General features: G+C 39.5%; 1 protein-coding gene across 1 annotated transcript in view; it reads left to right on the top strand.

Annotated features, from left to right (window-relative positions):
* LOC132820235 (interleukin-8-like) overlaps nt 1–25,708 on the top strand; it is a 33,621-nt gene extending 7,913 nt beyond the window's left edge. Inside the window, exons 2-5 of the mRNA XM_060832238.1 lie at nt 22,805–22,988; nt 23,951–24,083; nt 24,610–24,693; nt 25,294–25,708. Of these exons, the coding sequence (XP_060688221.1) occupies nt 22,928–22,988; nt 23,951–24,083; nt 24,610–24,693; nt 25,294–25,306 (291 nt within the window). The 5' untranslated portion in view covers nt 22,805–22,927 and the 3' untranslated portion in view covers nt 25,307–25,708. The remainder of the gene's footprint in view (nt 1–22,804; nt 22,989–23,950; nt 24,084–24,609; nt 24,694–25,293) is intronic.
* The last annotated feature ends 2,115 nt before the right edge of the window (nt 25,709–27,823 follow it).

The raw sequence follows: 27,823 nt of genomic DNA, 5'->3' as shown, positions 1-27,823 counted from the left end.
TAATCCTATGCCCTCTAGTTAGATTAGATTAGATTACTTACATTATGGAAAAGGTCCTTCGGCTCAATACGTCCACACCAACCCTCCGAAGAGCAACCCACCCAGACCCATTCCCCTACATCTACCCCTTCATCTAACACTACGGGCAACTTAACGTGGCCAATTCACCGAACCTGCACATCTTTGGACTGTGGGAGGAAACCAGAGCATCCGGAGGAAATCCACGCAGACTCAGGGAGACTGTGCAAACTCCATACAGACAGTTGCCCCAGGTGGGAATTGAACCCGGGTCTCTGGCGCTGTGAGGCAGCAGTGCTAACCACTGTGCCGCCCCAAAGTTCTGGACTCTCCCACCCCAGAGAAAAGACTTTGTCTATTTATCCTATCCATGCCCCTCATAATTTTGTAAACCTCTATAAGGTCACTCCTCAGCCTCCGACACTCCAGGGAAAACAGTCCCAGCCTGTTCAGCATTTCCTCATAGCTCAAATGCTCCAATCCAGACAACATCCTTGTAAATCTTTTCTGAACCTTTTCTAGTTTCACAACATCTTTCTGATAGGAAGGAGACCAGAATTGCATGCAATATTCAACAGTGGCCTAAGCTATGACCTTTACAGCTGCAACATGACCTCCCAACTCCTGTACTCAATACTCTGACCAATAAAGGAAAGCACACCAAACACCTTCTTCACTATCCTATCTGCCTGCAACTCCACTTTCAAGGAACTATGAACCTGCACTCCAAGGTCTCTTTGTTCAGCAACACTCCCTAGGACCTTACCATTAAGTGTATAAGTCCTGCTAAGATTTACTTTCCCAAAATGCAGCATCTCACACTTATCTGAATTAAACCCCATCTGCCACTTCTCAGCCCATTGGCCCATCTGATCAAGATCCTGTTGTAACCTGAGCACATCAAGGAATCTAATAGTGAGTCCAAAAATAAAGTGTGATATTGCCAGCACTAACAAACTAAACCTTAGCAATCATAATATTCTTTCCTTCATCAATTTGTCTGCAACAATTAACTTCCTGAAGGTATTGCCTTTGTCAAGCGTGGCTTCACTGTAATGCATTCCTTTCAATAGCTCTCGTAGAACACCTATCAGAGTCTTCAGCATTGTTTGCACATACACAGGTGCATACATCTGTCATGGGCCTTGCATAACCTCTTCTCTACCTCTCTCTGTAACTTTCTCCAGTCCAACAATTCTCTGTGGGGGTGTGATATCACCCATGAATTCCAAGTTACTGTGGCAATGTGCACTTTCGCTTGCAAGTTGATTTCCAAATGTTTAGAAATGAAAACGGCTCAAATTTATTTTGTTCTACATTACTGACCAGAAATCTCTCTTGCTTTTACTACATGCCATTGGCAGTATAGGATAGGTGTGTAGATTCTTAACCTGCTTGGCCACGTTATGAGCGCACTATCCTGAGCTATCAATTCCTTGGATTTCAATTGAATTGTACTCAGAGGTAAGAACACTGTATCACTGCACTACAAAGCCTCCAACCAAGATTCATACAAATCTCCTGTTCCAGCTTCTTGCTCATTCCCAATTTTTAATCTACACTCTATAGCTGGCAACTGTGTCTTCAGCGATCTATCTAAAATCTGGACTACATTCTCTGAAACGTTCTACCTCCCTACTCTGTCCTTTTCTCTACCATACATATTCTTTAAAATCTATACATTCGAACAATCTTTTCATTACGTTTCTCAGTGCTTCCTATAATGTGACGATATCATGTTTGATAATGCTTCTGTTTCACCTTGGGATTCTTCACCATTCTATAGGAGTTCTGGTAAATTTAAGTTGTTATTGGTTTATTGAATAGTGCAGGGGCCTGGTTGATTTTCCATTAATAACTCGTAATTCCATGGTTGTCACCCTGAATGTTATGAATGAACAGCACAGACTGCAGTGATTGTAATTAGGTCAGCCAAGTTGACTTGATAGAAGTCAAGAGTGTGGTGCTGGAAAAGCACAGCATCTGAGGAACAACAGAATCGATGTTTCGGGCATAAGCCCTTCATCAGTAAGGTACATCCTGACCTCATAGATTATGAGTTCCCTGATTGTGCTGTTAATCTGATCCCTTCAGGGAGCCCTGGCTGACAGACATAACCAGGAATATCAGAGGCTCTGCTCATTCAGAGCTGGCTCTGAGGAAGCCGAGGTAAAAACAATGACTGCAGATGCTAGAAACCAGATTCTGGATCAGTGGTGCTGGAAGAGCGAAGCAGTTCAGGCAGCATCCAATGAGCAGCGAAATCGACGTTTCAGGCAAAAGCCCTTCATCAGAAATAAAGGCAGTGAGCCTGAAGCGTGGAGAGATAAGTTAGGGGAGGGTAGGGGTGGAGAGAGAGTAGCTCTGATTTATTTCTGATGACGGGCTTTTGCCCGAAACGTCGATTCCGCTGCTGGTTGGATGCTGCCTGAACCGCTGTGTTCTGAGGAAGCCGGACCAGTGACATACGCATGTGTAAATAAAGGGTGACTTGGTGACGGGATGTCAGCCTTTGTGGAGCTCTCTCAACAAGAGAAAGTAAATCCTGAAGAAATTCGCTCACACATCTTTAGGTTGGGTAAGCATTTCTGGCATCAGGCTGTTATTTGGGAAGCTTGACTTGTTCAATCCTGCCGTGAAATACTAGGCCCAGGACATGGAAAGAATGCGCTGGGGAATGACATTGGAGCAGATGAAAAGCAATGAGTCAATCTCCTGACAGCTTGTGAACCCACAGCTTTTTCAGTCACCAGGTGTCCAACATTTCCTGAGGCACCAGATACTAAAACCGAGTTAAGGAATATTACAACCCCAAACTTCCTCTCATGTTGAGATACTTTGGGCTTTACTCGGCAGTTCAAGAACCAAAGGAATCCGCGTCGGGATGTTTGACGAGGTTTAAGATGACTGGCAGAGGCTTTGTGACTTTGGTTTAACCATTAATGAGATGCTGAGAGACCATTTGGCATTTGGGATTAATGAGTTAAGCATGCAAAACCCTCTACTAGCTGAAACACAAAAGAACTTCTAACAGACACTATGACTAATGTGGCAAGTGGACCACATGCATTACAGGGAATGCCGATAGGAGTGGATACCCTTTCCAGGACAACTGAGCTTGGGGAATACAACTTGAGTGAAGGCAATTGCATAGCCTCACTCAGAACATATCCTGAACAGAGGAACTCTGGGTCAGCCCAGAGCAAACCTCCAAAATAAAGTCAAGCCTCAGCCAAACAGTAGACATTTTCTTCAGGATGCCGTCTGGAAAGCATTGCAATTGCTGACAATGTGCAGACTACAGACAGCAAAAGAGTCCCACTGGGCCTGAACTAAGAGAACTTATAAGCCGGTATCCAGGAAAGTGCACACCCTGAAAAGCTCATCTACGTCTGGCTTGGAGCAGTTAAATTGTTTCGCAACATCCAAATCAGAACCAATCAAAATGTGTCCGGTTAAATGGTCACCTAGTTCTAATGGAGGTTGATACCAGCACTGCTGGAACAGAGATTGCAGAACCTGCCTTTAACAAAATTTGGTCTCGATCCCAACCCTTAAGTTAGCGTAAGAACTCAGTTGGACAGAGAACCTATACTGGGGAAGCTTTACAGATTAAGGGTACAACTTCGGTTCTGGTCTCTTATGAGAAGCAGCTGCTTCCGTTACCAGTGATTTTAGTCAAAGGCTCATGCCCAAGCCTGATGGGGCAAAATTGATTGAGAAAGATTCACCTTGATTGGCTCAACATTTTCAATTAGAAAATGGCTGCCTGGGTGAAGCCCTAATTAAATACCTGGACGCTTTTCAGGAAGGTCTGGGGCCTATGAAAAGAGAAAAAGTCATCTTGCATGTTGACCAGAAACAATTCCATGATTCTGCAAGGCTCGCTCAGTGCCCTTTGCCTTACGGGCAAAAGTAGAGGCAGAAATCAGGAGGCTGAAAAGCAAAGGAATCATCAAACCCATCCAGTGTGTGGAATGGCAGCACCTGTTGTACTGACTGATGAAGCCTGATGGGTCAACTCACCTTTGTGGGGATTTTAAACAAATGGTAAACTGCTTGTTGGAGCTGAATAAACATCCAATCCCTCACAAGGAGTATTTACATGCAAAACTGGCGAGGGGGAGGGGTGGTGAGCAGGTTTCCATCACAAAGCTGGACATGAGCAATGCTTACCTGCAATTGCAATTAGATGAGGATTCCCAGAAGAATGCTACATTAATACCCAGAAGGGTTTGTACCAATATACAAGACTTCCATTTGGCTTATCATCAGCCATTTTTCAGTGGACGGTGGAAAACACTTTATAAGGTCTACTCGAGGTCACCATTTAGCCAGATGATATGCTAATAATAGGGAAGACTAATAAGGAGTACTTAGAGAACTTGGACATAGTCCTTGGATGGTTCTTCCAGGCGAGTATACACCTTAGAAGGGAAAATGTGTGCTCCAGGCACCCCAAGTGACCTACCTGGGCTATGGAGTCAAAAAGACTGAGTTACACCTGTTGAAAGATAAAGTGAGGGAGATCAAAAGTGCCCTGGCTGCCCCGTCTGTACCAGAGTTTAGGTTTTCCCTTGGATTGGTGAATGGTTATGGAGAGTTCATACATAATCTGGTCTACATCCAACCAGTGAACTCGTATTCTGGGAGGTCCACCTGGCTGACCCCGTTACAATCACTACACAGATGATAGTCTCTTCCCAGTAAGCAATGCTGTACTGTAGCAGCAACATACAATGCTACAGTAATGAATAGTTATGTATTCAAAACATCTTTTCATAGATGTGGACTGACTTCCTGTTAATTTCCAACATTTTCTGCTCATCTGATGTTTTTATGCAGGTTGGTTCCCACTATAATTCACAAAATAATTCTCCCACTCTGAAGCAGCCATTTGATATTGATACACAATGTATACTTTCATACCCCAAGTCAACCCAAAACTGTAAATGTGCAACAGCTTATTTTTAACATGTCACTTTCATATCTTAAGATTTGTGGTATGTGGCTTGATTGTGGTAAATACAGTCAACATGCAGTGAGCAGTTTCCAGTAAGAAGTTCAAAAGAGACCCTGATTTCATGTGCAGATGGCACATTCCGTCTACAATTACATTTCTGCAATTTAAGAAACAACTAATAAGACCATGTGCTCTGAAAATAGACAAATGGTCAGAATGAAACATTTTGCAGCATAGCGATGCACAGTGACAGAAGCAAAACATTTCAGCTCACTTGAGATTAGACCTTTCGTTATGCCCCCCAATTTCATCATTTCAGGGAGGTCTCAAAATTTGAAAGAATTACTCTTAGTTTTAGTTTCTTCAAAATATGCTATGAAGTAAAATTTGATTTGTGTCCTCTCATTGGTATTTCAGAAATATGTTTCAAATACAAAAGAGGGTACTCTAAATCAGCCCATCCCACATATTAGCTGAATTCAGGATCAGGGAAGTTACCCAATTCGGAGGAATTGTATCACATATTAAACCTGCATCTTGATGATATCATCTGGTCACCCTTATAGGATTAACTATAGACCTTGGGCTGCTCATTCTCAAACAGGTAGCAAAGGCTAGCAGCAACCATTTTGTTTTGATTTATTATTGTCACATGTACCTAGGTACAGTGAAACGCTTTGTTTTGCATGCAGTGCAGGCAGATCATACTATACAAAGTGCCTTACTTTGTGAGTGAAGAATGCAATATTACAGCTGCACAGAAGGTGCACAAAGAGTAAGATCAACACTAAATTTAAAATTTGAGAGGTCCATTCAGAAGTCTAGTAACAGGGGGGAAGAAGCTTTCCTTGAATCTGTTAGTATGTGTGTTTAAACTTTAATATCTTCTGCCCAACCGAAAAGGATGGATGAGAGTATAACTGGGGTGGGAGGGTCCTTGGTTACACTGGCCACCTTCCCAAACAGTGAGAAGTATAGATGGAGTGAGTGGCTGGAAGGTTGAATTGTGTAATGCCTGGGCTGTGTTTACAACTTTCTGGAGTTTCTTATGGTCCTGGGCACAGCAATTGCCAGACCATATAAAGATGCATCGCGATAGAATGTTTTTTGCAGTGCACCTGTAAAAATTGGTAAGAGATTTTATGGACAAGCCAAATTTCCTTAGCCTCCTGAGGAATTAAAGGTGATGTTCTCATCCTGGCTGTAGAAGGCTCAGGCATTTTTATTTTATCATTTCACAGCATGTGGGTGTCATTGACCAGGCCAGCATTTATTGCCTATTGCTAAACATCCAGAAGGCAGGTAAGAATCAATCACACTGCTGCGAGTCTTGAGACACATTGAAACAGATGGTCTTTTTTTCCAACAATAAACAACAGTTTCATGGTCAACATTAGAATCTTAATTCCAGATTTTTATTGAATTCAAATAAGAGCTAAGAAATTAACATAGAAACGCCAGGCCAGGCAATGTGTTGTACCTGCGTGATGTGGGAGTTGGTGGACCTCACTGTGGTTATAGTGACCACATCTGGAATGAATGTTGGCTTATTGAGTAATTCCAGCTCAGAGTTAATGACCTGGAGGCTGAGCTTTGAGCACTATGACACATCAGGGTGGGGGAGAAATACCTGTCATAGAATCCTTACTGGCTGCTCAGGGGCCATTCAGCCCATCGAGTGCACAGCAATCCTCTGAGGAACAGTCCATCCTGATCTAGTCTATCTCCATAGCCCCACATTTATCATAGCTAATCCATGTAGTCTGCAAATCCCCAGACACTATGGACAATTTAGCATGGTTAATCCATCTAGCCTGCACATCCTTTTGACTGTGGGAGGAAACCCATGCAGACACATGGAGAATATGCGAACTCCACACAAGTAGTCAATCACCTGAGGGTGGAATCAAACATGGATCCCAGGTGCTGTGAGGCAGCAGTGCTAACCACTGAGCCATCATGCTGCCTGGACTCCGCGTGCAATACACTTTTGATTAACTACCTCGAATTTGTTTAATGGTCAGGGTCAGGGTCAGGAAGATGTGACTATGAGTGAGGCAGGTAGAGGGATCCATAAGGTAGTGTTGAAGGAACCTTAGCCCTTGAGCTTGTCTAACAGGTTTGAGATTCTGGCTCCCTATGTGGATGACAGTGGGAGCTATCGGGAGGATGAGCGAACTGACCATAGCATGTGGTACAGGGAGCCATTCAAGAGAAATGGAGTTGTAATCAGGGAGCATGTTGTCAGAGGAATAGACACTGTTTTTTTGTAGCCATGATCAAGAGTCCCAAAAGCTGTGTTGCTGTGCCCAGGTTCAGAATATCTCATCGGGGCTGCAGAGGAAATTGGGTGGGAGGGGAAAGATCCAATTGTGATCTCTGTAGGCACCAATGATATAGGTATAAAGAAGACAGAGGTTCTGCTTAGAGAATATGAGTAGCTAGAGGCTAAATTATAAAGCAGAACCAAACAAGTAATCTCCGGATTACTGTCTGAGCCATGAACAAATCGGCTCAAGGTCAACAAACAAGGAATATTGTTTTATTGAAACGTGGTTAATCTTAACAAGCATCCCCAAATGGCAGTTGGGAAGGTGTTCTATTGCCGCTCTTTGGGGGCGGCACAGTGGCTCAGTCATTAGCAGTGCTACCTCACAGCACCAGGGACCAAGGTTCGATCCCAGCCTGGAGTTTCCACATTCTCCCAGTATCTGTGTGGGTTTCTTCCGGATGCTCCAGTTTCCTCCCACAGTCCAAAGATGTGCAGGTCAGGTGGATTGGTCATGCTAAATTGGCCATTGCGTTCAGGGATGTGTAGGTTAGGTATATTAGTCAGGAGTAAATGTAGAGTAAAGGGTAGGGGAAATGGGTCTGGATGGAATACTCTTCAGAGGGTCAGTGTGGACCTGTTGGGCCGAAGGGCCTGGTTCCATACAGTAGGGATTCTGTGTTCTGGAAAGCTTCAACACTCACTGCTGATTGTAGTCGGAGAACTCTGGAGCCATAGTTTCGTGAGTCAGGTTGATAACACATCATTAAACTGCTCAAAGACAGAGAAAGAGAATAAAGAACAGGCATTGGCCCTATGAATGGTCCTGTGAAGAGGCACAATGAGTTACATGGGTCATGGAACATCCTGCAAGTTTGGAGAAAATAAAATAGATAAGAAGTGGGTCAATTGGAGACCAAATATCACCAGGAAGAAACTAAACCTCGCAGCGGGGATCTGTGTAAAGACAAAATCCTCCTTGTAACAGAACCTGGCCAGTTCAGTTGGAAGCAGGTAATGAACCATTTTGTTAAAGTATTCTACCTAGAGTGCTCCATAAAATTTTGCTTGTACTTCCATAAAGTGCTTGACTTAAGTGTTTTGTTAAAACATTTCTGTGAAAGAATTGCATGAAATGTACCAATTAAAGTGCTCTCCCAAAGTGCTTCAGTGAAGGTATCAAATGTGTTAAGCGGATATGTGGGAATTCAGTGAGAACCATTTAGAAACTGCGGAGTGTGTGCTGTGTGCTTCATGTTCACTTTCTCCAGACAACTGCAAGGCAATCACAATCAACACTGATTTCACTACTGACTGATATTCTGCATTGGGAATCCTAAATAAAAATATATTCAATAACATTCAAAACATTTTTATCATAAAATCGCTGAAATAAACTATTTGCCATAAAAAAAACAGAAACTTTCTTTAAAGGGCCCAACATATTTTCACTCTAAACGGATTGAGTGGTGGTCATATTCTTCCAGCAGATTTAGGGAAGCATATAAAATATTGTCATAGTAAGAGTTTGAGATTGATTATTCATGGGCACATTTACACTGTTGTATTTTTAGGCTAAAATAATTCCCAATATTTGAAGCACTTGTCATGGATGACCTAGTGGACAGTACAACGTTCAACAATGCTTTCTCATTATATCGGTGTCAATATTTGAATTCATTAGGATACAAACATCAAAATACCTGTCACAGGCTTTCGTTGTGATTTCCATCAAATAGAAACAATCTGAATGTTTGTTTTAGGTTTTACTTTCAAATCTTAAAAATACAAATTAAAGAAGTGAAACTTACATTACTTTCAGAGTGAATGCTAAAATAACGACTTCATTCAATTCTTTTTTGAACGTTTAAGCTTTTGTAATAGGAACAGTTTGTTTTTAAACATTGAAATTAAAAGTTAATGCACCATACCAAGAAGGAAGCGGCAGCCACAGGTCCCTTCACTTTCAACATTTTGAATTTAAAAACTTAAAGTTAGTAAATGCTCTTAACCCAGATATACAAATATGTAACCTTTTAAATTTATTCATTCATAGAATGTGGGCTTCACCAGTTGGGTCGGCATTTATTGTCCATTCCTGAATAAATTCTGTTAGTTCTATCACCAAACTTCCAAACAATATGAAAAAATCTATATAATTGATCAAGTGAAGTAAAATGTAGTCATGTTCTGAGCTTACATGAACTATTTTTCGCTATCCTATTTATCATGCTTCTATTACAGTGTAACTTGCATGTTTTGCACTTTATGCCAGATATGATTGTGTAGTTTGTGCTGTCCATGTAGCATCCTTGGTCCTGAAGGGACACTGTCACATCTTTACTGTATCAGTTGTATATGGTAAAAATGACAAATAAAAGCTACTCTATTCATAGACGTTAAAACTCCTTAAATGATCCACAAGCAATTTAATGAAACCCAATGGCTTCCGATGTATTTTCCTACTGGTATTATGGCAGAATTCTGCTAAGGTGCTACCCAGTATTTGAACCTGACTTGGTTAGTGTCTTTTTCATTTTTGTAGTTTCATAAAACTCTGGCTAATGTGGATGACCACATCCATTGAACTATTATAGCTGGAAAGGATTCTCTTAATTTGGGAATAAGCTGTTGCTAATATACGAGAAAGTGCAATTCTACAGTCCAGCGTAACCTTCCCCACGGAGATCTGTGTAATATTCTTTGTACAATGTTAATGAAAATGTACAAGATAAATTACTCTGCTATCTACAGATATCAAGACTACATTTTATCTATATTTTATCAAGACTGAAAAGAGAGGAATGCGAGGTGCTGCATTTTAGGAAAGCAAATCTTAGCAGGACTTATACACTTAATGGTAAGGTCCTAGTGAATGTTGATGAATAAAGAGACCTTAGAGTGCAGGTTCATAGTTCCTTGAAAGTAGAGTCGTAGGTAGACAGGCTAGTGAAAAAGGCATTTGGTATGCTTTCCTTTATTAGTCAGAATATAGAGTACAGGAGTTAGGAGGCCATGTTGCAGCTGCATAGGACATTGTTTAGGCCACGTTTGGAATATTGCATGCACTTCTAGACTCCAAAGGGTTCGGAAAAGATTTACAAGGACGTTGCTAGGATTGGAGGATTTGAGCTATCGGGAGAGGCTGAATAGGCTGGAGCTGTTTTCCCTGGAACGTCAGTGGCTGAGGGGTGACCTTATAGAGGTTTATAAAATCATGAGGGACATGGATAAGATAAATAGACAGGTCTTTTCCCTGGGATGGGCTAGTCCAGAACTAGAAGGCATAGGTTTAGGGTGAGAGGGGAAAGATATAAAAGAGACCTAAGGGACAGCTTTTCATTCAGAGGGTAGCATGTGTATGGAATGAGCTGCCAGAGGAAGTGGTGGAGGCTGATACAATTAAAAGGCATCTGGATGGGTATATGAATAGGAAGGGTTTGGTGGGATATGGTCCTGCTGCTGGAAGAGGGACTAGATTGGATTGAGATATCTGGTTGGCATGGACGGGTTGGACCGAAGGATCTGTTTCCGTATTGTACATGTCTATGACTCCATAACTCTAACAACGCAAGTGTTTAATGGCTTCTGAACCACTGACAGCCTATTTAACTGGATATTAGCAAAATAGCAAAGTTGTGATTCAACTAATTGTGCATCGTAAAAAAACATCCAGTTAATTACACAGTATCTCACTGTTCAACTTATCATTGTAGCATGGGCATAATTGATATAATTCCTTGGAATACTTACTCGCTGACTTAACCAAGTATATAAACCAAATTAGTGATAAGATTGCAAGATAATAATGACTATCTCTAATATGTGTTGTTACAAAATCCTTTTGGAAGGCAAACTTAAAGTTAACTTAATATATTTGAAAGATTTATCACTAATAGACTTATGTTTTTGTTCAGTGAGACAGTGTTTTGTTTGATCATTTTAGATAACACCTACTTTCAGCCTATCTCTGAAAAGCCATTTATAGTTTATATCTATTCTGTTCAGAACATTGTGCTTTGCAGTGTGGACATAGCGGAATTGCAAAAAGAAATATAAGACGGATTATGTAATATTTATGAAATTTGAATTGCAAATCAGCATCTATTTCGAAATGGTGGTTGTGGTGTGATTGACTCAGTGCAATCTTGTCAGTGGGAAATTTATGTTATTTTTAACCATTTACTAATTCCATTGACCAGTTGAGTAAAAGAGGGAGTATACACAACAGCTTGATTTTATATAGCCGTTTTATATAGAAGGAAAGCTAACATATGCAGAAGTATGATACCCAGTATCATTAGAATCAGCCAAATGCATAGTAAAGTGCAATCTTCCTAAAATATATAATGTTACTCTCATGCAATTGTTTCAGCACATGCGCAATGGCACTCTGAATCTTGCAGGAAATCAGAGCAGTCAGTGTGCTCATCCTGCTTTTAATAGTGTGCTAGTTAGTTACTTACAATATCACTGAGATAAGATGTCTGCCGGTAAGTAAATAAAACCTTCACTCATGCAAACCCCACAGTCAACATAAACAGGTACATCTAAAATTACAAACACTAAGAAGAGATTAGAGTCAAATTTGGAGAAACAAAGAATAACTGTAAAGAATTGGAGGACAGAATAACGGATTTTGCAGCCAGACATTCATCTTCTACAGATGTTAGTTAAGAATTACCATCTCTGAGGTTCATATTTTACATTATTACAACTCCATCAGTGTAAGCACTTTCTATGGAGAGTGAAACTCAACATGTCTGGCAACATTCATGGAGGGAGGAACAGAGTTAACCTTTCAAGTCCAGTTCGCTAGTCATAGTGATTTATAAATGAGAAAAGGACGATTACATGTATATATATATATATATATAGGTGATTTATGTAGATGATTTGTAGTCTCACAATTACTTGAGAAAGATAAATACTTAAGCTAAGTTAGCTCTCCTTGACTTTTGGATTGGATTTTGCACTTTGGATGGCGAGAGCTGCTCATGTGGAATTCCATCCTTCCCAATGATCCATCTTGGATTCTGATTATTTTTAAATGACAATTATTTACGTGAATGTTATGTTGGCTCCTGGCAGGATACTCCCCCACCTCTGTCAATGAGCTTACCCGCAGAGCAACAGAAAATGGTGCGAGACGACTGGTGGTTGTTGGAGTTTAATTTTGATTAGAGTCTCAACAGATTCCGTTTTACATTCGCACAATACTTATTACAGGCCATTTTGGGAGCCCACAATGACGGGAGACAAGGCTTTGTATGTTTACAGAGAACCATTCCAAACTTACAAGTTTAAACTTCATTTGGAATATTTTGGCTTGACAAGATATTCTAAGTGGTGTGCTACTAGGACCTCAACTATTTACAATCTATATCAATAACCTGGACGAAGAGACCAAATTTATGGTTGCTAAATTTGTTGATTTTTCTTTTTGTCATTCATGGGAAATGGGTGCATTGGACAGGCCAGCTTAATTGCCCATCCCTAACTACCCAGGACAAGGTGGTGGTGAACCACTGCATCCATATGATGTCGATGTAGCAATTTTTTTTGGTCCAGTGAAAGTGAAGGAATGGTGATATAATTGCAAGTTAGGCTGCTGTGTATCTTGGAGAGAAACTTGCAAGTGTTCTTCCTCCTACACATTTTTTCCCTAGCCCTTTCAGGTGGTCATGGTGGTGAAAGGAACTGTCTAAGAAGTCTGGGTGAGTTGTTGCAGTGCATCTATTTTTTTAAGTGGTACTCACTTGATAACACGAAAATAAGAAAATAACTTGTGAATAGGACACCAGGACACTACACAAAAAAAGATGATTGGTTAAGTGAGTGGACAAAATTTGTCTAATTTAATATGGGAAAACATGAAAATTTCCACCTTGCTGAAGAAAAACAAATACGCAATATGCATATTATTTATTCGGAGAGAGTTTGAAGAACACTGAGTTGCAGAAGGATCCGAGTGTCCTCGTATGAAAATCATAAAAGTACAGCAAAAGACTAGTAAAACAAATGGAAGTTGTATTTCAGAAGGGAAATGGAATGTTAGAGAGGCATTGTTGTAAATGGTATTAGTGAGAGTCCTTCTCAAGTACTGTTCACAGTTTTGGTCTTCTTGTTTAAGAGAGGACATAAATGCATTTGAAGTAGTTCACAGAGAATGTTCACATAAATGATTCCTAAAATGAATGGGATATCTGAGGAGGAACGGTTGGGTATGTTGGGCTTGTATCCATTGGAGTTTGGAAAAAGAAGAGTCAATCATGCTGAAAGATACAAGATACTGAAGGAAGTTGACAGATTGAATACTGAAAGGACATTTCTCCTTGTGGAGAGATTTGGGGACACTGTTTAAAATTAAGGGTTCTACAATTTAAAATGGAGATAAGGAGACTTTCTTTCTTTCAGAGGGTCATTAGACAGTGGAATTATCTTCCTCAGATAGAGGTAGAGGCAAGGTCTTTGAACAGTTTCAAGTCTGAGCTAGATTGATTCTCTCCACTCTGCAGGCACCCTGCCTCTATTCCTGATGAAGGACTTTTGCCCAAAAAATCGATTTTCCTGCTCCTCGGATACTGCCTGACATGCTGTGTTTTTCCAACACCACTCTAATCTAGACTCTGGTTTCCAGCATCTGCAGTCCTTGATTTTACCAAGATTGATTCTTGATGAACAAGTGAATCAAAAGGTAGCGGAGATGGGAAGGAAAGTGGAGTTAATGCCACTATGAGATCAGCCATGATCTTATCAAATAATAAGACCTGAATGGCTAAATACTGCTCCTAATTTGTCATTAAAGCAGAACATGTTTGCATCGAAGCTCATTGTTCAAAACCTTTACCTGAAATATTAGATAACGTGAATATTCATTTGTATATGCTTTTTTTTAATACTTATTCTTGGGATGTGAACATCACTAGCCACCAGAGGTCAATTAGGGGTCAACCACTTTGCTGGGGTCTGTAGTCACATGTAAGCCAGGCCAGGTACTTACGGCATTTTCCTTCCCTAATGGGCATTAGTAAAACAGATGGATTTTTCTGACAATCAATAAAGTTTCATGGTCACCATTGGACTCTTAATTCTAAGAGACCCAGAATATCACCAGTATCTTTGGATTAATAGTCTACTGATATAATGACTAGGCCATGACCTCCACTATTTGTACTTCTCTGTTTTCTTTAAACCTGGAGCTTGGTTCATGTACATTGTAAAGACTTGTTTCCAGATTGAAACTGCTTATATTTTCTTGATCTCTTCAGAAATTTTACAGGTAACTACAAACATTTTTATTTTGAATGATCATTTTTTCTGGTATTGATAATCTCCAAATCTGAATGACTGCATGGAATGATCAATTTTAAGACATTTCCTTTGATCTTATTTCCTGTAGGTGGTGGGGTTTGTGCCTGTTTCTCTTAATCTCTTCACTGTTTTTTCTTTCTCAAAAAAACAGAAAAAAATGCTGGAAATACTTAATAGATTGCAACATTTAAGAGGCATTTGGATGGGTATATGAATAGGAAGGGTTTGGAGGGATATGGGCTGGGTGCTGGCAGGTGGGACTAAATTGGGTTGGATTATCTGGTCGGCATGGATGGGTTGGACCAAAGGGTCTGTTTCCATGCTGTACACCTCTATGACTCTATCTGACAATATCTATGTTTAACTATTAAATATTCTAGGTCAAAGATGACCCTTCACCAGAAAATTAGGGAAGAGGGAAACATTAGGGTCAGAGATTGGCCAGAAGAGAGGTTGGGGTGGGGTTGAGAGATTTATTGGGGTTTTGAAATTTTGTGAAATCCAAAAAAAAGTCTAAAAGTTGTAAATAATGTCCAATTTGATTGTAAGTTTGTATTTTATCTCTAATTTATCTGTAAGTTATGTATTTTCTTGCATCCTTGTTTTCCCAATAAAATTCAAAACTCATAACTAAATGTTTTATTATATTTTTTCATAAATGTTTTTCATAGTTGAGTACACCTAAACATTCTAATATCCATGAATGCTATTGAAAGTTATATGAACAAAATGGGTTGGCTGAATGTGTCATGTTTCCCTTTACATTTTGTTCCAGTTTGGTAGTCATGAGATCAACTGGAGTCAACTGTAACCAGCACAAACAACTGGTGACAACCAGTACTAACTAGGGCAGACTGATATTTTCTGAACAACCTGATCAGAAATGTTATTACACCAGATCAGACTTGAACTCAGACCCTCTTGTTCAGAGGTAGGGGCAGTACCACTACACCACAAAAGACCAACCAGGACAGACACAACTAAGGTAATGACTGTGTTCAACTTGTCTAAATTCCCACTTGATAGCTGGATTCATCTGGGCTCATTGATCGTGTTAGTTCCTGTTTCCATAACAACAGGTAATGAACAAATGTATTTTTCAGACTCATGTCTGTGATCTACACTTTCCTACTGACATGTCACAGAATAACAACGACTTTGTTTTTTCCTACATTAATTATTTTACACAGAATGGTGTTACATTTTACAAAATTAAAACAAATACAAATTATTGGAGGAATTCAACAATTTGAGTTAACAAACTGAGTCTGATATGACTCTGAAGAAGAATTCTATCAGTCTCAAAATGTTAACTCTGTTTTTCTCTCCCTTCAGATGCTGCCTCATCTGCGCATTTTCTCCAGTACTTTTGTTTTGTTTCAGATTTCCAAAATCCACAACATTTTATTTTTATTTTCAGAACTATTGTTCCAGGAAAAGCAGCAATCACAAGACATTTAAAACTTTGCATGGTAATTAGTTTACCATATCTTAAATCAATATATTATCATTATATTAAAAGTTCACTTTATGAAAGTAGAATAGTAAGAATTCCATCATCCATATAGTAAATTAGATTAGATTACTTATGTGTGGAAGCAGGCACTTCGGCCCAACAAATCCACACCGACCCTCTGAAGAGCATAGCCAATTCACCTAACCTGCACATCCTCTGGACTCTGGGAAGAAACTGGAACACCCAGGGGAAACCCATGCAGACACAGGGAAAATGTGCAAACTCCACACCGACAGTTGCCTGAGGCGGGAACTGAACTTGGGTCTCTGGTGCTGTGAGGCAGCAGTGCTAACCACTGTGCCACCATGCTGCCCACAATAAATAATTGGAATTAAAAGTTTGGAATAATTCATTATTAAGTCACTCTAATTTTTGATCTGTGATCTAGAATGACTTGCTTGAAGTTCTCAGAAAGTTTGACAGAGTAAAAATGGAAGGAAGGTAAAAGAGTCACTTTGCTCTAATTAAGTGGGAACTTCTTCTTCAGTGTTTCCCATCACAGCCAAAATTAACTGAGTAAACAGCATTGTGACTCTGAGATTCAAGTTTATCAATCACAATATAAAATACTGGAATAATGTTTTATTCTCTCACCCACGGTCAAGGTCCTTATCTCAGATCACTCCAGGGAATGTTAAAAAAATTCACAGCGATTTTTCTACTGAGAAGATTTAAGGATGTGGGACTCAATGGCATCAGTTACTCCTGTGATTACATAAACATCTCATTTTATGGGAAAATATTCGTAATACTTATAAATACTGGAATGTGAGGTTGTGGTCATCATAACCAGTCATAACTTGAACCAAGTTACTCATTTTATTTGCACTTGTATTTGTTCAAAGTGCCTGGTTTGATTTGAATTATTACATTGTTTCATTCCACAATAAAGTGAATGTCCACAGAAACCAATATGTCCAAATAACTGGGAGTGAAACTGTTCAACAGCAATGACACAAAATGTAAGACAATTGCAATCCGTTTGACACCCGACCTAAACTTGCTTATCTTTGACCACACAAACAAATTTAAAAAGACTTATATCATTCAGTAAAGGTTATCTGAAAAGCAAGATGTAAAAATAATGAACTTTTCAAACTATCCCACACCACTGTAGGAACACGTAATCGGTCATTTTAACACATCGTCCTGCTCGCAAGCCCACATGTCTGTCCTTGGCATGCTGCAGCGTTCCAGTGAATGACAGCACAAACTGGAGGAACAACATTGGTGGGCGGCATGGGGGCACAGTGGTTAGCACTGCTGCCTCACAGCGCTAGAGACCCGGGTTCAATTCTGACTCAGGCGACTTACTGTGTGGAGTTTGCACATTCTCCCCGTGTCTGCGTGCGTTTCCTCCGGGTGGTCCAGTTTCCTCCCACAGTCCAAAGATGTGCAAGTCAGGTGAATTGGCCATGCTAAATTGCCCGTAGTGTTAGATAAAGGGGTAAATGTAGGTGAATGGGTGGGTTGCGCTTCGGCGGGTCAGTGTGGACTTGTTGGCCCGAAGGGCCTGTTTCCACACTGTAAGTAATTTAATCTAAACATCTCATCTTCAGTACCCATGGGAATGGCCTCAACACACACACTTACACACTCCTATGTACTTGCACACTCACACAGACCCTCCCTCATACGCACATACATACATCCACGCATTCACCCTCTCACAGGCTTATACCCCATCACACTTACCAGCATACTTGACCAAGCTTATGCACACACTCTCACATGCACTCCCACCCATACGCACACGCTCACATGCACACACCCACTCTGTCTCTCCTGTACACACACACACATATATAAGTTTATGGGGTGAATTTGTATTTATAGAATCATTTTATTGTGCTCAAAAACTGCATAAATCCATGTAAGATTCTGTAAGACCCCCGTTAGAAATAGAACCAGTCTGACTCAAGATTGGGACACAGACAGACTTTCACCTCACATCTTTAATGCATGGTCTGAGCTGAGATGGCACCTATTGTGAGAAAAGCTAAAGGTAACTTAAAAGGAGTTCTGGGATTTGCATATTAAAGAACCGAAAATAGCATATTCCATTTGAAAGGATGAAAGACTTCATCTTAAGTTGTTTAAAAATCATTACAGCACCATGACACTGGAACCCATCTGCTAGAAATTCTGTGTCTTAGGATCTTATTCTTCACAACCACCTGATGAAGAAGCAGCACTCCAAAAGCTAGTGCTTCCAAATAAACCTGTTGGACTATAACCTTGTATTGTGTGATTGTTAACTCTGTCCACCCCAGTCCAACACCAGCTCCTCCAAATCATCTTCAGACGAGGCACTCTAAAGCCTTATGGACTTAATATTGAGTCAACACTTTCAAATTGTGAGGTATTTCTTCCTTTTCTTTCAGCTTGTTATCATGTTCTCTTCACTCCTGCCCCCATCCCTGTCCTTTCCAGTCTGGCAGTTAGACACATCATTGTTCTGTCATTGTCACATTCTGAACACTTAATCTGAACTGTCAACATCCTTTCTCCAACAGCACCCTGCATCCATAACCTCGCCTCTCCCTGACTATAGCATTAATGCTGTCCCTCCACACTTCAGCTCTGATGAAGAGCCATTTGGACTCAAAGCGTCAGCTTACTCTCCTTCCATGGATGCTGTCTGACCCGGTGTGATCTCCGCATTCGTTATTTTCAGTATCCAACACCACTGGGTCATCTACTTAATTTAATATCTCTTGCATCACAGTGAATCTGTTCTTCATACAGTATCCTGACCAATCTATTTCCACATGTCCCTCATCTCTTGTTATCATCCATAACAAACAGATAGGAAAAGAGCAAGATTAATTAAACTGCTTTTAGTTCAATGTAAGGGACCTAATGGGAAGGCAGATGAACTCAGGGCAAGGTTCGGAACATGGGACTGGGATATCATACCAATTACAGAAACATGGCTGAGGGATGGGCAAAACTGGCAGCTTAGTGTTCCAGGATACAAATGCTACAGGAAGGATAGAAAGGGAGACAAGAGAGGAGGGGGAGGGAGAGATAGCATTACAGTTGTGCTGAGGGAGGATATTCCTGGAAATACATCCAGGGAAGTTATTTGGGTGGAACTGAGAAATAAGAAAGGGATGATCACCTTATTGGGATTGTATTATAGACCTCCTAATAGTCAGAGGGAAATTGAGAAACAAACTCGTAAGGAGATCTCAGCTATCTGTAAGAATAATAGGTTGGTTATGGTGGGGGATTTTAACTTTCCAAAAATAGACTGGGACTGCCATAGTGTTAAGGGTTTAGATGGAGAGGAATTTCTTAAATGTGTACAAGACAACTTTGTGATTCAGTATGTGGACGTACCTACTCGAGAAGGTGCAAAACTTGACCTACTCTTGGGAAATAAGGCAGGGCAGGCGACTGAGGTGTCAGTGGGGGAGTATTTTGGGCCCAGCGACCATAATTCTATTAGATTTAAAATTGTGATGGAAAAGGATAGACCAGATCTAAAAGTTGAAGTTCTAAATTGGAAAAAGGCCAATTTTGATGGCATTAGGTAAGAACTTTCGAAAGCTGGCTGAGGGCAGATGTTCGCAGGTAAAGGGACAGTTGGAAAATGGGAAGCTTTCAGAAATGAGATAACGAGAATCCAGAGAAAGTATATTCCTGTCAGGGTGAAAGGGAAGGCTGGTAGGTATAGGGTATGTTGGATGACTAAAGAAATTGAAGGTTTGGTTAAGAAAAAGAAGGAAGCATATGTTAGGTATAAACAGGATAGATCGAGTGAATCCTTAGAAGAGTATAAAGGCAGGAGGAGTATACTTAAGAGGGAAATCAGGAGGGCAAAAAGGCGACATGAGATAGCTTTGGCAAATAGAATTAAGGAGCATCAAAAGTGTTTTTACAAATACATTAAGGACAAAAGGGTAACTAGGGAGAGAATAGGGCTCCTCAAAGATCAGCAAGGCGGCCTTTGTGTGGAGCCTCAAAAAATGGGGCTAAATGGGAATTTTGCATCAGTATTTACAGTGGAAAAGGATATGGAAGATATAGACTGAGGGAAATAGATGGAGACACCTTGCAAAATGTCCATATTACAGAGGAGGAAGTGCTGGATGTGTTAAATGCCTAAAGGTGGATAAATCCTGATTAGGTGTACCCTAGTTCTCTATGGGAAGTTGAGAAGTGATTGCTGGGCTTTTTGCTGAAATTGTTTTTTAGATTAGATTACTTACAGTGTGGAAACAGGTCCTTCGGCCCAACAAGTCCACATCCGATCCGCCGAAGCGCAACCCACCCATACCCCTACATTTAGCCCCTACCTAACACTATGGGCAATTTAGCATGGCCAATTCACCTGACCCGCACATCTTTGGACTGTGGGAGGAAACCGGAGCACCCGGAGGAAACCCACGCAGACACGGGGAGAACGTGCAAACTCCACACAGACAGTCGCCTGAGGTGGGAATTGAACCCAGGTCTCTGGTGCTGTGAGGCAGCAGTGCTAACCACTGTGCCACCGTGAGGTGCCGCAAGACTGGAGGTTGGCTAAAGTGGTGCCACTGTTTAAGAAGGGTGGTAAGGACAAGCTAGGGAACTATAGACCAATGAGCCTGACGTCGGTGGTGGGCAAGTTGTTGGAGGGAATCCTGAGAGACAGGATGCACATGTGTTTGGAAAGGCAAGGACTGATTAGGGATAGTCAACATGCCTTTGTGAGAGGGAAATCATGGGTCACAAACGTGATTGAGTTTTTTGAAGAAGTAACAAAGAAGATTGATGAGGACAGAGCAATAGATGTGATCTATATGGACTTCATTAAGGCGTTCGACAAGGTTCCCCATGGGAGACTGATTAGCCAGATTAGATCTCATGGAATACAGGGAGAACTAGCCATTTGGATACAGAACTGGCTCAAAGGTAGAAGACAGAGGGTGATGGTGGAGGGTTGTTTTATAGACTGGAGGCCTGTGACCAGTAGAGTGCCACAAGGATTCGTGCTGGGCCCTCTACTATTTGTCATTTTCTGAAATGATTTGGATGCGAGCACAAGAGGTACAGTTAGTAAGTTTGCAGATGACACCAAAATTGGAGGTGTAGTGGACAGCGAAGGAGGTTACCTCAGATTAAAACAGGATCTTGTTCAGATGGGCCAATGGGCTGAGAAGTTGCAGATGGAGTTTAATTCAGATAAATGCGAGGAGCCGCATTTTGGGAATGCAAACCTTAGGGGACTTATACACTTAATGGTAAGGTCCTAGGGAGTATTACTAAACAAAAAGACCTTGGAGTGCAGGTTCATAGCTGTTTGAAAGTGGAGTTGCAGACAGATAGGATAGTGAAGAAGGTGTTTGGTTTTCTTTTATTGGTCAGAGTATTGAGTACAGGAGTTGGGAGGTCATGTTGCGGCTGTACAGGACATTGGTTAGGCCACTGTTGGAGTATTGCGTGCAACTCTGGTCTCCTTCCTATCGGAAGGAGTTGTGGAACTTGAAAGGGTTCAGAAAAGATTTACAATAATGTTGCCAGGGTTGGAGGATTTGAACTATAGGGAGAGGCTGAACAGGCTAGGGCTGTTTTCCCTGGAGCATCAGAGGCTGAGGTGTGACCTTATAGAAGTTTACAAAATAATTATGAGGGGCATGGATAGGATAAATAGACAAAGTCTCTTCCCTGGGGTGAGGGAGTCCAGAACTAGAGGGCATAGGTTTAGGGTGAGAGGGAAAAGATATAAAAGAAACCTAAGGGGCAACTTTTTCACACACAGGGTGGTATGTATATGGAATGAACTGCCAGAGGAAGTGGTGTTGGCTGGTATAATTGCAACATTTAAAAGGCATTTGGATGGGTATATGAATAGGAAGCGTTTGGAGGGATATGGGCCAGGTGCTGGCAGGTGGGACTAGATTGCGTTGGGCTACCTGGTAGGCATGGACAGGTTGGACTGTCGGGCCTGTATCTATGCTGTGTATCTCTATGATTCTATGCCTTTTTTCCAGTTACCCAGACAAACTAATCCCTGGAAAACTATTTCCATTTTACAAACCCCATCGTAGCTGAGTCTTTAATTTGGTTTCAAGCTGTAAAAACGCTGATTTCAAACTTCAAGCATTGTGAGAAATTCTGAAGTTGATCCCAACTAATTTAGGCATTTTGATCAGTACACTTCACTGATAGATTTAAAGGAGCAATCACAAAGATTACAAACTGACATGCTAACAAGGCACAATCTTTCCTTTGAAGAAGTGAGCTCTTCAAGTTGAAGAGATTAATAAAAAACAATTATATTTTCAGTGGTGGGTGAAATGTTGACAGCAAGATAATGCTTTCCCTATTTCTTGCCTTATATTGTTATTCATTTTATCTAAAATGTGGCTACTGCAGAATGTTCACAGTGTGCAATCTAAGGTTATAATTTTATAGCAAACATTTTGTAAAGATTATCTTGGTCTGTTTGAAAAAAAACCTGGGATAACAATACCTGGAATATCCCAAAAAAAATGGTGAGGCATTCTGTAGACATGCTGTATCTCATAGCACTGTTTTTCACTCATTTTCCAAATGTGGTCATTAGAAACATACAATGGGTTCACAATCATATTTGATTATTGCAGCTAAATTAAAGTATGACTAAACTGGGAAAATACAAGTATGCTTATGAGATTCTTTTTTAATCTGCTTCAAAGAGAAATAACATTTAAGTAATTATTCAAACATGCTGACAAGATATTTCCTTATTTAGATTCTGATGACCTAAGTTCCCCAAATCTTGCCGATAAATATAAGATCTGATCAGCCGAATCAATGCACTCTGAAACTGCCAGCTGCTCTGACTGAAGACTAGAAGACATCATAATTTTCAAAAATGAAGACCCAAACAATCTGTTTGCTGTTGACTACAATTGTAATCAGCCTGGCTGCTCAAGGTAAGTTGAGTCACCAAGTTTGCATTTACAGGGCAACTGTGTTCCTGTATTAAAAGCAGTGTGACAAAATGACATTTCACTAAGTCTGGTGTGAATAAATTTGAAATTATTTGATTTTGCTCGATATATTTTATATTGTTTTATAGTCAGAGCATTCAACTGCAAAATTTGCAATATCTTCAGATTTAAAAAGAGGAAAATGACCACTAAATAGACGAGATGAGCACTCTGTTAAGTTATAGATCAAATCAAACCTAGTTTAAATAGGCTAGCAAAGTTGGTTCATTATGGCTTTCCTTATTAATCTAGGAAAGTCATAATTGCAAATATTATACAGACTATCAGTGATTCAGATCTGATTTTGAGTGGATCAGGATGTGACTGGGTCAAAACAACCTGATATTTTTTAAGTTATTGTCTCCCTCGGCAAAATGATTAAAATTACAAATAAAGTTTGTAAAGGATAATGCAAGGTGCTGGATATTGTTGTGCCTAATTTCAAATGAAGACATTTTAAAGTATCGACTAATATTATAAATTGAACATGTGAGATTATAGCACAAGAGACTGGACACCCAATCAGGTTGTTGCCAGATCTTTTGGTTAGTGCAATCCGAAACCAGAAAGAGAGCAAAAACAGTCTAGTGTGTATTCCACTGCTACTGTGCATTAACCTTCTGTAAATCACTTTGTTTTCTGTATATTCTGTAAAATGTAAGGCATTTAAAAAATTCCCTTCATTTTAATGCAGAAAACATCATTCAGACTTGAGTTGCATTCCACCAAGCTTTAGGATAGAAGGGAGAATTTGGAAACCTGCATGATCTTCTACATTGTAAAAGTAAATGTGCATTCCCTTGAAGGAAATAAGCTTCATCAAGTAGAATTTTTGTTAACGCAACTGACATTTTCCAAGCCATGATTCCATTTGATCCCGTTTTGTGCTTTATCTTTCACTACAGGTCTGTGCATGGGAAAAGTAACACAATCAAGATGCAAATGTACAGCAGTCATCTCTCATTTTATTTCACCAAGAAAATATCAGCATATTGACATCTTTCCTCAGGGTTCCTTCTGCAGAAAAGTAGAGATCATGTAAGTATTACATTAAATTTTACTTCTTAAACTCAATAACAAAGCAACTTAATTTGGCAACTCAAATTTCACAACTCTAGAAAAGTAGCTGATCTTTTTCCACTTAAAACAGCTCAAATTTGCCATCTTTGGGAACAAATCTTTCACAGTTTGAAAGGAGTGCTGATCTTTTAATGTAACTTTATTTGAATCTTAGACTTATTGTTGTCTCCAAAGGCTACTTAACATTTCTAAATTCAGTGAAATGTTTTAATATTTTTCACTTCGCATTATACAGCAAAACATGACTAAATTAATCATCTTTAGGACTACAAAATTTTTTTCTACAATTTATCACAAATTTAACTCTGAACATTAATAAGAATGCCTTTGCTTTTGATTATTAAAATAATTTCCAAATTCAACCTGCTACCTGATTCAAGTTTAGCTGTTGCATTAACTAATTATTTTGTGATGGAGGTGGTACCATACGTAATTTAAATATTATTAAGATTTTAACCAAAAAACCTTCGTTTATGTGTCACAGAATTACCCTGAAGGATGGGAAGAAAGTCTGTGTGAATCCCAAGTCTAATTGGGTCAAAAAGGTTATTTATCTCATGAATGAAGAGTAAGTATTGACATTCAATTTTCATTTCTTTTTCAGAACCAATTCTTTTTCGTGTAATCTAGCTTTTCATCTGCAATTTTGGCATCAGTTACTTACACAAACACATGACACAATTCTTGAGTTTTAACACTGTTATCAATCTGATACAACAGCAGTTTTACTCATACTATCCAATCATGCGAAGGAAAGAATTGCATTTATAGCATCTTTCCTGACACCAAGAAATTCCAAAGTACTTTAGGACCAGAAGACCAAAACTAAGAAGTAGCAACATGATTAGGCTGTTCGCCAACTCTATGAGGATCATAGCTGACATGACATTCATCATGTCCACTTGCTACTCTTTTCCCATAACCCTTGATTCCCCAATTGATCAAAAAATCTATTTAATCCTCAAAATTCATTTTGCAGCCAATAGAATTCTTCTGACGTGTGTTCAGCACCGTAATGTTAGAATTACTGCAGCAAATCTGGACACAGCAAGCTCTCACAAACAGAAATGTGATAATGATTATTTAATCTGTACAGCAATGTTGATTGAACAATAAATATTGAACAGGGCCCCAAGCTAATACTCCATCTTTGTTTTTGTATTTTCAGAACTGAAGACTAAAATAGTTCACCGACTGAATGAACATCAATTGTTCCAACATAAGATGAAAGTTTACTGCTCCCTGAGTCAAGCTTTTGTTGAAGTTACACTGTAACAGCTTTAGCTATAGATGAAATGTTTTCTATTTTCCTAACTTTTAATGCAACTTTTGTCATAATTCCGTATAATCTCTTTTAGCATGCCAGTAGTTTTTTGTACCATTTTTACTTAGTTTCTAGGGCATAAGTTGAAATGTTTCAAAATATTTCAGTCAGTAAATTGAAATGTCTGAACAAAATTCAAAGTATAAAAGAAGTTTAACTTTATTTTTTAGTATCCAAGCACATTAAAAGCAATAATTATTCTCTCATTCCAGTTTTGAGTAGATTGCTTGAAAATGTAGATGTTTTATAATGGTTTTGTAAAAATGGCTAAGTGTTTGGTTTAGGGAATTCCAGACTTAAAACCCAAGTAAATTCAATGGTAATGTAAAGGCAATATCAACTGATATGTCACATCCTAAAATGTAACATATTTTAGTTGTTAGTCTGTTGATAATTGACAATAAAGTTTTGATCATGATTTCATATATTTATTGTCACTTGGTTGATGTATTTTGTATTCAATGAATTTCGTATTTGAGGAAATTAAAAAATAAATGACTGTTGATTTAATCTCTCACTCAACTCCTTTATGTGTCATTAAGGCTCTTGGAATGTTCTTATGACTAAACATTTTATAAGTTGCAAAACAAAATTGAACTGCACAAAAACATTAAAATAACATAGCCTTTGCTGATGCCATGTTAAACAACTATTAACTGCAAACTTCAGGAGTAAGAGACACAGATCAAGAGCTGTTGAAATACTGTTCTTATAGGAATCATAGCTGTTTCTGTATTTCCTTCCAAATACTACTTACATACATTTACATCACTTCCACAAATGGAAACATTCCAACAATATTCCAGGAGGTGAGATCAACTCAATAATTAACAACAGTCACAATACATTTCTCAAAATATTCACTCCTTTTGTATATTATATGATAACTACCAATAAAAACAGAGAGTACAACCTGACTTGGTGCAATTATTGAATATGGATGATGGTGAACTGTCAACCAGTTTTACATCACTTTTGGATTTTATTGCCAAAGCCAATTCAATGTGAATTCAGCAAAACAAATGAAACTGAACTGACTTTGATAGAAGTAAGTCCTAGCAGAGTGATTGACAATTCACCATCATCCGTGTTCAATTATTGCACAAAGTCAAAACCTACTCCATACAGTTACAACAAAATACTCCATAAAACACACTGAGAGAAACTATGGCTACAGAGATGGATGAGGAGCAGGAACATGATGAGACAAGGAAGAAAAATAGAAGATGCGTCATCATTCTCAAGCATTATGATGAAAATAATAACATTGAGAATGATCATGTGGAGGAAAGAGATTTTGGAGCGAAGCTACCAAGGAGTCCTGGTTCCAAGAGGTATTCATGTGAAATTCGACCAGAGGTTAACAGGACACATATATTGCAGAGCTGCTCTTGATTTATAAGACAAACAGGAACATTCCTTTAAGACTCCAATGGTTCTCTCAATAACAACTTGGATAGAGTTAGTGCCTTAATGCAGAGCTCCTCATCTGCTATATTAATATATCTTAGAGATCATTATGCATAATAGCAAAAGAATATGACTGATCACCCATAAGCCATTTATAAACATTTGAAAAGCATGATGTTATAAAAATCCTCAAGAGAAATACTCCATGCCACTGCCCAGGTTATCTTACTCAGATGTGCAGGATTCTTCACATTTCACTGCACACAATCTGTTTTTGTCTAGGACAGGCTAGATGGCTAAAGAGTCTTCTTCTGTGCTAGAGACCACGGTGACTCTATTCAACAAGGAGGACATTTTTCTGTTGTCTAACTCAAGGAAAATGGAAAGTAATGTGCATTGTATTTGTTATTTCCTGCAACAGTAAGGACTGTTTCCCTGGAGTGTTGGAGGCTAAGGGGTGACCAGAATGAGGAGCATGGATAGAATAAATAGATAAGGTCTTTCTCCTGGGTTGGGGTCCAGAACTAAGGGCATAGGTTGTGGGTGATGGAGGCAAGATTTAAAAGGGACCTTTTTCATATAGAGGATGGTGTGTGTATGGAATGAACTGCTTAAGGAAGTGGTGGAGGCTGGTCCAATTACAACATTTAAAAGACATCTGACGGGATATGGGCCAAGTGCTGGGAAATGAGACAAGATCTGTTTAGGAAATATGATTGGCGTGGACGAGTTGGATGGAAGAGTCTTTTCCGTACTGTACATCTCAATGACTCTATGTGGTGTGAGTCCTTTAACCCTATGCATCCTGATCAAATATCACCTAAATTCCCATAGATGCTGGAAATGACTTGGTGTTAATATATTGAAAGTAACATCTTTCCCACTTGTTATTCTTGCTCCCCTTTGACTTTTCATGTCCTTGGAAATGGGAAATGACAAACACATAAGTCAGGAAAAGGGTGCA

Source organism: Hemiscyllium ocellatum, chromosome 1 (assembly GCF_020745735.1).
Source record: "Hemiscyllium ocellatum isolate sHemOce1 chromosome 1, sHemOce1.pat.X.cur, whole genome shotgun sequence".
Lineage (NCBI taxonomy): Eukaryota > Metazoa > Chordata > Chondrichthyes > Orectolobiformes > Hemiscylliidae > Hemiscyllium > Hemiscyllium ocellatum.
This window is presented reverse-complemented; position numbering and strand designations above follow the sequence as displayed.